Source organism: Amphimedon queenslandica, unplaced genomic scaffold (assembly GCF_000090795.2).
Source record: "Amphimedon queenslandica unplaced genomic scaffold, v1.1 AMPQUscaffold_13437, whole genome shotgun sequence".
In the NCBI taxonomy this organism is placed as follows: Eukaryota; Metazoa; Porifera; class Demospongiae; order Haplosclerida; family Niphatidae; genus Amphimedon; species Amphimedon queenslandica.
In genome coordinates, this window is record NW_003546327.1 from 88,140 (window position 1) to 100,323 (window position 12,184).

The 12,184-nt window shown below is 37.3% G+C and overlaps 5 protein-coding genes across 6 annotated transcripts in view; 3 read left to right on the forward strand and 2 right to left on the reverse strand.

Moving 5' to 3' along the window:
- The first annotated feature begins 118 nt into the window (after window positions 1-118).
- LOC100633511 (E3 ubiquitin-protein ligase RNF19A-like) lies at window positions 119-1,391 on the forward strand. The gene is made up of 2 exons (XM_011405199.2): window positions 119-283; window positions 336-1,391. Exons 1-2 carry the CDS (start codon window positions 182-184, stop codon window positions 1,311-1,313), a joined length of 1,080 nt encoding a protein of 359 aa, XP_011403501.2. The 5' UTR covers window positions 119-181; the 3' UTR covers window positions 1,314-1,391.
- A 330-nt stretch (window positions 1,392-1,721) lies between these two features.
- On the forward strand, window positions 1,722-2,942 carry LOC105312500 (E3 ubiquitin-protein ligase RNF19B-like). The gene is made up of 2 exons (XM_011405200.2): window positions 1,722-1,817; window positions 1,878-2,942. Exons 1-2 carry the CDS (start codon window positions 1,743-1,745, stop codon window positions 2,841-2,843), a joined length of 1,041 nt encoding a protein of 346 aa, XP_011403502.2. The 5' UTR covers window positions 1,722-1,742; the 3' UTR covers window positions 2,844-2,942.
- A 224-nt stretch (window positions 2,943-3,166) lies between these two features.
- On the reverse strand, window positions 3,167-8,444 carry LOC100633636 (early endosome antigen 1-like). The gene is made up of 15 exons (XM_019995609.1): window positions 8,265-8,444; window positions 8,013-8,214; window positions 7,654-7,748; window positions 6,548-6,613; window positions 6,355-6,490; window positions 5,432-5,889; window positions 4,881-5,012; window positions 4,738-4,830; window positions 4,555-4,602; window positions 4,132-4,280; window positions 3,948-4,017; window positions 3,765-3,854; window positions 3,615-3,710; window positions 3,472-3,552; window positions 3,167-3,336 (listed from the first exon to the last, which is right to left on the reverse strand). The coding sequence occupies exons 1-15, from the start codon at window positions 8,298-8,300 to the stop codon at window positions 3,244-3,246; spliced, it is 1,845 nt and encodes a 614-aa protein (XP_019851168.1). The 5' UTR covers window positions 8,301-8,444; the 3' UTR covers window positions 3,167-3,243.
- Window positions 8,445-8,483: 39 nt separating this feature from the next.
- Window positions 8,484-11,374, forward strand: LOC100633892 (NAD-dependent protein lipoamidase sirtuin-4, mitochondrial-like). 2 transcript variants are annotated; one of them, XM_003386033.3, is made up of 4 exons: window positions 8,484-8,617; window positions 9,869-10,706; window positions 10,811-11,027; window positions 11,088-11,374. In XM_003386033.3, the coding sequence occupies exons 2-4, from the start codon at window positions 9,906-9,908 to the stop codon at window positions 11,276-11,278; spliced, it is 1,209 nt and encodes a 402-aa protein (XP_003386081.2). In that variant the 5' UTR covers window positions 8,484-8,617; window positions 9,869-9,905; the 3' UTR covers window positions 11,279-11,374. The 2 variants fall into 2 exon arrangements, with proteins under 2 accessions (XP_003386081.2, XP_011403504.2); XM_011405202.2 differs by lacking the exons at window positions 9,869-10,706; window positions 10,811-11,027; window positions 11,088-11,374 and adding an exon at window positions 8,733-9,857.
- The window catches only part of LOC100634019 (carboxypeptidase A4-like), a 3,906-nt gene continuing 2,997 nt past the window's right edge, over window positions 11,276-12,184 (reverse strand). The window contains exons 15-20 of the mRNA XM_011405203.2: window positions 12,087-12,178; window positions 11,961-12,028; window positions 11,827-11,903; window positions 11,703-11,773; window positions 11,550-11,658; window positions 11,276-11,500 (exon numbers count right to left, since the gene is read on the reverse strand). Of these exons, the coding sequence (XP_011403505.2) occupies window positions 11,414-11,500; window positions 11,550-11,658; window positions 11,703-11,773; window positions 11,827-11,903; window positions 11,961-12,028; window positions 12,087-12,178 (504 nt within the window). The 3' untranslated portion in view covers window positions 11,276-11,413. The remainder of the gene's footprint in view (window positions 11,501-11,549; window positions 11,659-11,702; window positions 11,774-11,826; window positions 11,904-11,960; window positions 12,029-12,086; window positions 12,179-12,184) is intronic.

Genomic DNA, 12,184 nt, shown 5'->3' on the forward strand with positions numbered 1-12,184 from the left:
TAGATTACCAAGGAATACAGATATCCGTTTACTCGTCATTTGTTACCGCATTATTTCTTATTGATCGTAAAATTTGTAATTTTTGGAGGCGTGAAGCAACAGACGTGCGCGCGCCAAGAAGTCAGAAAAATTAGCAAATCTCGAACAAAATAGAGCAGAGAGTTCCATCAGTTTTACAATTATGAATAGATCTAGATCTAAATCTGAATCCATTGTCTGGAATCTATTTGTAAAACATGCTGCAGGAAAAACTTCCACAATAATTCTGGAGAGGAGCCCTCATGTAAGATTAATTTTAGTAATTAATTACAAAAGTATAATTAAGATTAAAATAGGAAATTAGTGTGAAAGAACTAAAAGTAATGGTTGAAAAGAAGACGGGGGTGCCTACTTCAGAGCAGAGATTGATATTTGGTGGCAAGCAGCTGGAGAATTCAAAGAAACTTGGCGACTATCCTTTACTTAAACATAATGCGACTGTTTTCTTGATTTTACGTCTACCTGGAGGTGCTGACCGAATCTCTTTGGAAGAGAGGCACACGCCAATGGATCCTGGACTGCAATACAGTGTCGATGATCCCTGTATGATTTGCTTTACTCATCCTAATGATGAAGATCAGATCTACACCGCAAGGAGGTTACCACTAGTTATGCCTTGTCCAGGAGGTCACTCTGTCATGCATCCGCACTGCTTCATGCAGTACTGCCAAAATGAGATATTTGATAATAAGAAGGAAGCCATTTGCTGCCCGCAGTGTCAAACTGAATGGTCGCTAGATATCATTAAAAAATACGGAGTAGCTACCGAGGAAGAAATTGAAATATTCGCAGATGGAATGTCTGTTAATGTCATTCACAATGATCCAGATGTCACTGAGTGTCCAGGCTGTTTGAGTTATTGTGAGCGACGAAGTAAAAAGGATATTCGTATGCATTGTCGCATATGCGCTAAACAAGGCAAGAACTGTGAGTTCTGTTGGCATTGCAAGCTAAACTGGAAGACTCGTGGGACCAAGGAATGTGGCAACACTAACTGCAAAGCTGTTGATATTCTAGCACAAATCAAAGCCGCCCCTTTAAAGAGGGTAGTTGGAGTTCTTTGTCCTTCTATACGTCTTTGTCCTTACTGTGGTACTGCTATACAGCATGCTCATTCTTGCAAACACATGATGTGTTCAACCTGCAAGTGTGAGTTCTGCTTTATCTGTCTAAGACCTGCAAGGGATGGCTCCTGGCAGTGTGGTCGATACAATACAAAGTGTGTTCCAGCTCCAAGACAAGAAAAAGTACCAACAAGAAAAATTATTAACTAATTCAGGTTGGATTGAAAAAAAAACAAAGTTAATTACTGTACTGTAGTATGGTATTAGCTAGAATTGTTTTGTAGTTGATCTTATCTTTAAAATTAATTTACTATATTAATTGATGCATGGGTGTGTCATTATCAAATCAGCTGCAGCGCTGCATGTAGACTATGCATACATACTAGTCTCGCAAGCCAGACCCTTCCCGCCTACAGTCATTTGACTGTAGGCTGGGGAATGGTCTGGCTAGCGAGACTAGACTACATACATGCATCATCATGCAGTGTGTACTATACTACACCAACAACCTCCGTCATCGACAATAGCTTTCTTCCCTTGGATTGTCCCTGGGATTACCCCTCCCGTAAAGTGGCGAGTCATGCAGCGGAGTCTATAAAACAGCTTCAATCTACAGTCAAAGGAACCAGATAGTGAACAATGAGTGCCTGGAATCTTTTTCTCAAACATACTGATGGGAAAACGTTTACACTAGTAATTCAAGAGAGAAAAGAAGTAAATTTATGAGTGTTTACTTTATTATTGTTATTATATATATATATATATCTAATACAGAATGTTACTGTGAAGCAAGTGATGTCATTGGTTCAAGCAAAAACAGGAATACCTCCAGCTGAGCAGAGGTTGATACATGGAGGAAAGCAGCTGGATGAAGAGAAGAATATTATTGATTATCCAAACCTAGGACCAAATTCAACACTCTTTTTGGTCTTGAGACTGCCTGGAGGAACTGGCCTTATCTCTTTGGCAGAAAGAGATACACCACGAGGGCCGGATTTTGAGTATAGTGATGGCACCCCATGCATGATTTGCTTTACCCACCCTAATGATGATAATCGATATAATGCAAAAAGGTTACCATTAGTTCTGCCTTGCCGAAGAGGTCACACCATAATGCATCCACACTGCTTCATACAATATTGTCAAAATGAGATATTTGATAATAAGAGGGAAGCTGTTTGCTGCCCACAATGTCAAAATGAATGGACATTGGATGTCATTCAAAAATATGGAGTAGCTACCAAGGAGGAAATTGAAATATTCTCTAATGGTTTGTCTGTAAATGTCATTCACAACGATCCAAATATTTCTGAGTGTCCAGGTTGCTTGAGCTACTGTGAACGGAAGAATAAAACAGATAATCGAGTACATTGTCGCATGTGTGCTAAACAGGGCAAGAACTATGAGTTCTGCTGGCATTGCAAACAAAATTGGACTGGTGATGGGAGCAAAAACTGTGGCAATCCTAAATGCAATGCCGCTGATATCCTTGAACAAATCAATGCTGCTCCACAAAAAGAAGTGATTGGAGTGCTTTGTCCTTCAATGCGTCTTTGTCCTAACTGTGGTACTGCTATTGAACATAAGAGTGCTTGCAAGCAAATGAGCTGCAAAATTTGTCAGTGTGAGTTTTGTTTCATTTGCTTACGACAAAAACGAGACGGGTCCTGGCAATGTGGTCGCTCCTATGATAAATGTACACCAGCTCCACGGCAAGTTAAAGTACCATCAAGGAAATGATCAGTATAAACTAATTAACATTTAATATCTGTCTTGTTTGTATGGCGGTATATAGATATATATGAGCAAATATCAGTATTAAATTTTTGAAAGTTTAACCCTTGCATTTAAACTTTAATTGATTTTGTTTTATATCATAAACATTTAATTGCTGTGCACATGACATGTAAGACTTGTCATGCAGTTGAGCCTACTTGCTGCCTAAGTACAATGTGCAAGAGAGGTGGCAGTTATAAAACAAAATGTGTCCCATAACAACAACAAAGCAAAAAGATTGCATTCAATAAGCAATCATGTAGTCATAACTTGCATGGGGGTAATCAAGAATAATGTTTTGATCCTTTCTTTAAAATATAAAAAACAAAGATGCATGTAATAGTCTTGTAGTTGTGCTAATAATTTATTTTTGTTGATCATTATTTCCATTTAGTTCCTTCAGTAGTGACACCAGTGGCTCACATTCACTTATAAAAGACTCATTGTCACGTAACACCTGATGAAAGGAAGAGAGAGAGCATCAAGTTAATGATACATAATTATGAAGACATAATGCATGGTAGAAGCATTTCTTTACACTATGCTATCTTTATAAATTGATTTCTAAGTAGAGATAAGTGAGGTTCTATACCTTTCTAGCTTGTTCAAGAAGTCTGTCCAACTCTTCAATCTCTGAATCAGCTTTAGAGATATTCTGTTTTAAGATCTCAGTCTGTGATATAAGAAATGTGATCAGTATAAACGACACTATGTAGATGTTAATGCAAGGAATACTTTTTGAGTTGATTTGGTTTGAAAGTCTTTTGTGTATGAAACAAGTTTCTTAAATTCATCTTCTCCTTTCTCCAACTCTTCCTTAAGATGCTTCACCTAAAAGAGATAGAGACAGTTTTAAATTAATAATAATTAATATTAATTAATTACTTCTCCTTCAAGTTCTTTATTAGCCTCCAGTAACATTTGTCTCTCAACTTCAGCAAATTCAGCATTCTCCATATATTCAGTTTGTGTTCTCTAAAAATTATTAAAAAAGATACACATCATGTACATGCATGTCTACTTTATGCATAAATAAAAGTGTGGACAGGTTGATATATTATTACTAACTTGAAATGTGTCCACTAGTTGTGCTATCTTTCCTTGCATTTCTTTATTCTCTGACTTCTGCTTCTGCAAACTGCATGAGCATAGGAAGAGATACACATAGTTACAGATATACATGCATGTATATAAACTGATTCTAGCAATAACACTTTAAATCTAAGTTTTAGCTACTTTATAAAATACTTACATTTCTTCAAGGTTCTTTAGTTCATGTTCTCTCATTCTCTCTCTTGCTGAACTGATGACTCTCTCAACTACTTGTTGAGCTAATGAAACCTGATGCTGTTTCACTGAATCATGTAAGACTCCATTAGTCTCCTCTAACGACTGATAACTCTAAAAGAAGTGAGAGAAAGAGAAGGAGAAAGCATCTATTTTCCTTCACATATATAATGTACATGTACAATAAGGTATTTACTATAAATTTGTAATTGTCAGATTTATATTGGAAATTTAGTAGCTACAAGTAAGCAAAATGGCAGATTTTTAATTGGCAGATGCTCACTCCAGCTGCTAATCTCCCCCAGCTGTATGGTACACATACAGTAGCAGTAATACTACACTTGTAATGCTATACAGTAACTACATACATTCATGGTACATGCAATACCTTTTGAAGTGATTCGTGGTTTGATGTGAGTAATGAGAGCTCATGTTTCTATTGAGAGAATAACAGGAAAATAAAATAAAATAAACAAACATTTTCTACCAATGAAAATGAACTTTAATTTTAAATAAATATCATTACCATCGTAGTGCACCAATACAGTAGTATTATAAAAAATTGACTCACTTTCTGCATGTAATTTGATTCCCAATTAACTAAACCAGCTGCCCATGCCTCCAGACACGCCCCATTCTTTGAAGCCTGGCCATTAACTTTGCTCTAATGAACCACACTCTTAATAAATTAATTATCAAAGTGGGTGGCATTACCTGGAGCTTCATGAGCGAGTCGAACTTAAGGAATAGATTGTTGAAGAGATCAAGTTGTTCCTGGAGACCAGTGCACTGTTGTAGCGACCTGTAATAGAGTGTCTTGTACTGCAGGGAATCTGACTGTGTGGTCTGCAGTGAGGAAGAGAGAGGAAATGGTTAAAATACTCGAAAAATTGAAGTCGGAATCAGTTCAAACTTTCTACACAGCATAAGTACATCAATATGTATCAGAAAATGTAATAAAAATTTGGGGTCATTTCGGAGTCATTTTTCGGAAAAAACCATGGGCTATAGTACAGGGTATTTTTCAGAATTTTGCATATTTCTTAAAATGGCCATAACTCGAAAAATTAAAGTCGGAATCACCTCAAACTTTCTACACAGCATAAGGACATCAATATGTATAAGAAAATGTAATAAAAATTTGGGGTGGTTTCGGAGCCATTTTTCAGAAAAAACCATGGGCTATAGTACAGGGTAATTTTCAGATTTTTGACATTTTCTTAAAATGGCTGTAACATAAAAAATTGAAGTCCATCAGAAAATACCTCAAAACTCTTCATGAGTGTTGATACCCGGCCACTAATGACTCCAAGTTGAGTCTCCTTGCTACTGATCTCCTGCCTCTGTCTCTCAACCGTAGCCTCAAGATTACCAATCTGTCGTCTGGCATCATCCAATGAGGACTGTAGCAGCTCGTGGGATATAGTCATAGCCTCTAGCCTCTGCTGTAGATGAGAAGAGGAGACATTCGAATCGATAGAACAGACTGAGTCTTGAGTTTGTAAGCCGTTGAATTCCGTTTGAGTGCCTAAGTTGACAGAGGAGAGAAGGGGAGGCGAAGGTGAGGGAGAGGGAGGGTCCGTCTGGGAGCTGATGGACGTGAAGTGTCCTTTTAATGTATCGTCGTGTTCTTCTTCTTCGTTTGAGATTACTATGGAGGGAGGAGGGCGAGGGGAGGAGAGGAGAGAAGACTCCATTTTAATATCAGAACTGCTTCCTGTGACTATAAAGAGGAAAGAAGGGAGAATTATTGAAATAAAATTAAAATATAATAAGACACAAACACACACACACAGAGTAGAAATATATGCATGTATATAATACAGCAAAATAATAATATATGATGACACATGAAATGTATAATAAATAAAATATAATAATAAATACACAAAAATTACTTATATAGAATGTATAAATTAGAATAAAAATAAACAAACAAATAAATAAATAAATAAATAAATAAATAAATAAATAAAGAATGATCTCTAGCTCACATATTAATAACCAGAACATAAAAGCAAATGACACAAGGCCATTAAACACAATCAAGACATCAGAGCACGGACCAGAAGACACAAATACAAGATTGAACAAATTGACAGACAAGAGAAGCAAAGTGAGAACACTCCAACAGCCAAACATACTGACAATCAAAATACATGTATAGAGTACATGCACATGCACACACCTTCTTGTTGAGATGGGGCCTGTGACCTGTTGATTAGCAAACTCTCAAGACACTGACTAATGTCTTTATTAAGAGCAACAGGAGGAGGAGCAGGAGAGAGAGAAGGAGTGGATGACACTAGTAGAGTGAGTAACTCCTAGAGGGAGAGAGGGAAAATGTGAATAATAATAGTGAATAAGTGAATTATGCTAACTTGAATTGTAGCAGCTGTGTTTGGATTGAGTTTCAAGACAGACCCAGTCCTTTCTCCCTCTTCTTCCTAGAAATAAGAAAATGCTAGAAGCTAGCCCTCTTCTCTCTAGTATAAATAAATAAATACTACTACTCCATTTTTTACTACAAACACTCTACTCTCTCTCTCTCACTGTAGCCAAGATTACTGATTCATAACTTGCTCTGTATACCAAAGGAAGTCATAACATTAGTAAACTCACAGACAGTTAATGAATCACTCCTTGTACCTCATACACTCATCAGATATCAACTACATCATGTAGTGTGTACATAATGTGAAAGTAAACACTGAAAATAACCTGTTACATATACTGACAACTAATGTACACATACAACATATATGTATGTACTATATAAACAATACATGTGCTAATAGAAGAGTCTATGTACATTTGTTCTAGTCTAGACAGTAGATATGTACATGTACACATGCAGGTACATGTACATAACTTGTATATGTACATGCAGATGCATTATGGAGTGTTGATGTGATGATACATGGTGTAGTGTTGTGATAAGTAACTTGGAGCTGTTGTGACAAGTTCTATAGTTTAGAAAGAAATGTGCTCATAATAATGGCAATAATAATAATAATACAGTAATGTTAATGGAATTACTGTAAGCTCCATCTAGTATAATACTAAATATTATTATTATTTTCCTGATACACATACATGCATGTACATGTACTTATGTTGTGTATCAAGTTTGAGATCATTTTGATCAAGTTTGGATTTTTTATGAATTTTTAAAGTTGCTCCAAAATCGGGCCAAAGTCCCTGTACTACAGTAAAGGGTTTTGTATTGTGTGTAACTTCATATGAAGTACTATCAAGTGTACATAGCAATGTCTATACTAGTAAACAGAAGATATAAGTGATAAAGATTTGTTTTCATTTCATTCAATGAAGTGCTCATTAACTTCATTAACTATAAATAGAATAACAGAGTGTCAGAATGGTAGGAAAATATGCTCTCTATCTTTCTCTCTCTGTCTCCCTCTCCGTCTCCCTTTCTGTCTCTCTGCCTCTGTCTCTCTCTCTCCCCCTCTCTCCTTTCTTTTACATTATTTTCTTGATCTTCCTTTCTGCTGTCTTCCTTCTCTCTCTGAGTATTATCAGGTTTCAACATGCTGAGTGTAGCCTTTTGAACAGATCCCTCTACAAGATAACAATTTTTTTTAATCATAAAAATAAACCCGATAATGACAATTATATGTACAACATTGTGTCTGGAGGTGTGTGTGTGTGTGTGTATAAGTAATGTAATACCTGAGGACTGAGATATCTGCTTGAGGTGAAGCTGAGGGCAGATATCAAGGGACTCAGGTATTACATTACTGATACTCACCTCCAGACACACTGGTCACTGCATATAGTGTACATGTACATCTGTTACATATTTTTCAGTAACTAGTGTACTACCTGGTTCAAGACTAGAAGATCTGACATTATTAGTGTCCCTCAGTACAGCTGATCTCGATGAGCGAGAGGGTGAGTGAGGAGGAGTTGAGTTAGTCTTTGAGGATTTGATAGGTATCGATGAAGTTCTCCTGTGATTGATAGCTCCTCCATTAATATTCCTAGTAACAACATCAGCACTCATTCTCCTACCACCGTTTATAAGCTAAAGGATGGAAATACATGTACAGGAAGACACCTCCTCTGGCATCTCACTTGGTTTTCCTTTCTTGTTGGTATTTTAGAAGTCATTTTCCTTCTCTCTTTCTCGCCCCTGTTGGTAAAGCTAACCAGTGAAACCGGGTAAGTGTTGGTTAGTGGTTAAAAAAGGAAGGAGGCATTTCAGTGATTCTGCTCCGATGCATTCAAATCTGCCGCCATTTTAGGGGTGGGGATTGTGATCACGTGATGATGGTTATACACGTGGTTCACGTATCCGGAGTTCGAATATTTTTGGTGTCACTGTCCCATCTTTTACAAGTAAAGTTGGATTAGTGAGAAAATCTGGGCAGCTCCTCTTCTCAAAGAAATTCTAGAGAAATGAAAAAGTTCTCTTTGCAAAATTCTAAGTGAGTTTTTATTAAAAATACAAAATATTATCTTATTCATTTATGATTACGTAATTAATTATAATAATTTTATTGTGATGGATGACTAGTTCTTATGGCCAGTTATTATCAATAGATTCATGCGTTTACAAAAAACCTCTTCGATATTTGTCAGCAGAGAGACCGCCCACTCTTCATTACAAGCCACACCTCCTACCATCAGACCACACCCTCGCATAATTAATTCCTCTTTCTCATCTTCCACTGTCCCTCCTCACACTCCTCTTTCATCCTCTGACTTTTTACGTTTGGAAAGTTTCATAGGGCGATCTGAACGTCTTTTTGTGTTATGTGGAGCCGGGGTTTCCACAGAATCCGGTATTAAAGATTATCGTTCCGAAAACGTCGGTCTTTTTGCGACGACAAAGCAAAGGCCCGTCAATTACTCGGATTTTCTCAACAGCTCCAATGTACGTCAGAGGTACTGGGCCCGTAACACGACAGCCTGGCCGATTTTCAAATCCTTCAAACCGAACATAGCTCATCGGTCCCTAGCAACCCTGGAGCACTTGGGAAAGCTTCACTGGCTTGTGACACAAAATGTCGACGACTTGCACCACAAAGCAGGCTCCAGACAAGTTACTGAGCTACACGGGACAGTGTTTAGCGTCATATGTTTGACTTGTCGCCAGAAACTATCGAGGGACGAAGTACAGGATTATATATTTGAGATTAATCCTAACTGGAGTGCCACTCCGGAAGGTTTTGCACCTGACGCTGATGTATTTGTGTCCGAGGAAGCTGTGAGAACCTTCAAGACCCCTACCTGCCGTCGGTGCTCAGGGATTCTTAAACCTGACGTGGTGTTTTTTGGTGATGTTATCCCAAAGAAAAGAGTTGAATTTGTGTCTAAGAGACTTGCCGAATGTGACGCCATGTTGATTGCTGGGAGTAGTATTGAGACCTATTCTGCTTTAAGACATGTGAAGCAAGCTAAGGATCTAAGGGTTCCTGTGCTGATCCTCAATATTGGGCGGACGAGGGCAGACCCTATTGCTGACTTTATCATTAATGCAAAATGTGGTGATGCGCTGACATCTGTAGTTGAAAAAATGTTGAAAAAATAGAAAAAATATTAATAATATTATATTTTACTTCAGTAGCAAACTAGCAACTAGAAATTTGTTATCATCATTTATTTTGTTATTTATTGCAATAAAATGCATTTTTACACAATCATATTTGACTCATATTCATCCTTTAATGTTATAGGTGTTAAAAATCAATTCTAATATTCAGTCATTCGCTGATGTTCAAGCTACTCAGACAGTCCACCCAAATATTCCAATATTTAAATAGAGCCTCTCTACCAATACAATCTTGTGTTACCTCAAGCCGATATAACTCCCGAACGTTCTTTACAACCAGTTCAAATATGAGTAGTCTGATGAAGCTAAAGTCTTTTGTGAGTATTCTTGAATCCATTGCTCCTACTAATGCTGTACCAGAATGGGACAATGTAGGCCTGTTAGTTCATCCATCATCTGCTTCTAATGTCAGCCATATTTTCATGACTATCGATCTAACAGAAGAGGTATTAGAAGAAGCTCTGGAGTGTAGTCAGAGTGGAGAGAAGGTTGATATGATTATTTCTTATCATCCTCCAATCTTTAAACCTTTTAAAAGGCTCACCCAGTCCTCGGCTAAGGAGAGGATTATCTTGAAGTGTATTGAATCAGGTATTGCAGTTTATTCTCCTCATACAGCTCACGACTCAATTTGGGGTGGTATCAATGACTGGATTCTAAAAGCCTTCAATCAAGGGACTGTCCATCCTATATCCTACAATCAGAGCCCTGATAAGCAGCCAATTGAGCTTCTTGTTTCATCTTTTTCCAATAAAACAGAAGCAAATGAAGTTGCTAAGAGTATCATTGCTAGTGGGAATGTCACTGGGGATAATATGGAGATACTTGTCACTGAGAACCTCTCTGGTATCAGCTCTTATAAGTTAAAGTGTTCAGTGACAGAGACTGCTGTTAAGCCATTGATGCCAATGTTAATGAAGGATTGGCCACAATACAAGATTTCAATGTCTCCTTCACCCAAGGTATAAAGTTGAAACTACCTCCATGTGTACATATACATGTATGTAATCACTTATTTGTGACCTCATTCAACATGTTTCATGTTATAATGTTCCTTTTATTACAGATCCCTAGTATTGGGCCGGGAAGATTTATAAAATTCTCAAGTCCCTGTACTCTTGATACTCTAGTATCACAGATAAAGTCTTACCTGAATTTGACCAATATTCGTTTAGCCCGTCCATCCAGCTGGAAGGAAGGACAGCTAGCATCTTCCCTTGCTGTCTGTGTTGGGTCTGGTGCTAGTGTACTTAGATGTACAAGACCTGATGTCTACTTAACTGGTAAGGGGAGAGAAAGGAAGAGAGAGAAAGAGAAGTTGAATTTTATTTAATTCTCTTCAGGTGAAATGTCTCATCATGAAATCCTTGAAGCTACAGCTAAAGGGATTGTTGTCATACTTTGTGAGCATAGCAATACTGAGAGAGGATTTCTACACATTTTAAAGTCTCTCATTGAGGAAAAGCTACAACAGTCTACCCCGCTTAAGATTACAATATCAGGAGTGGATAGAGATCCAGTAACCATTGTGTGATAATGCTGTTACTGTAGTTTCAATGTATTATAAAAATACCCTACTTAATAGCAATAAAATTAATATTTAATAGTAGCTAGTCAAATTCAAGCATAATGAGTTTCAGCTATTGGCAGTTTCAGCAAATTTTTGTGGCTATTTTTGGGGGTATAGCGGATTTTCGTAGTACTGCTCAGCAAAGTGGAGAACAGCAGGAACAACCTCTTCACCAGTTGGAATAATCTATCATGGCAACAATAAACAACAATTGGTATGTTAATGTGTAGCTCACTTGATCTGGTGGCAGTAGAAACCCATATTCTCCAGTATCTCTTAGCTCAACAGTTATTCCAGGAGCACGATAACCTTTATTAGCTTCTGTTGCTTCTTCACCATAAAACCTTACAGAAAATCATCATCATTATTATTATTACCATGTATTTACCAGTCATCAGCTGAACCAGTTGTTGGATACAGTCCTATTGATTTTTGAGATATATACCTTTTTTCAAGAACCTGTCAATCATTATTATAACAATGTCAGAAATAGTAATTATCAATACACTCACATTATATATTATATCACTCATTTCATCATTGATTCTTTTCATCTGTTCTTCATCAGGAGCATCTTCATTAGTCCATCCTACATGCACATACAAGAAGGTGTTATATGCTGATGTATTTTCAATTGATAAATTACCATATGGTCGTAGTAGAAGCTGACCATAAGAGTGCCAGTCAATGGCACCAATAATGGGAGCATTGTCTCTAAATTAAAATTGCAAAGAGTTTCAATGTAGAAGGTATAGCATTATTCCTAACTAACTTGAAGTAGTTTTGTGTGTTTTGTGTTTCAGGTTCAGAGGCAGGGCCTTCTCCATGATATGTCTCACTGCAAGGATTATCAGAACTACCTCCCTATGC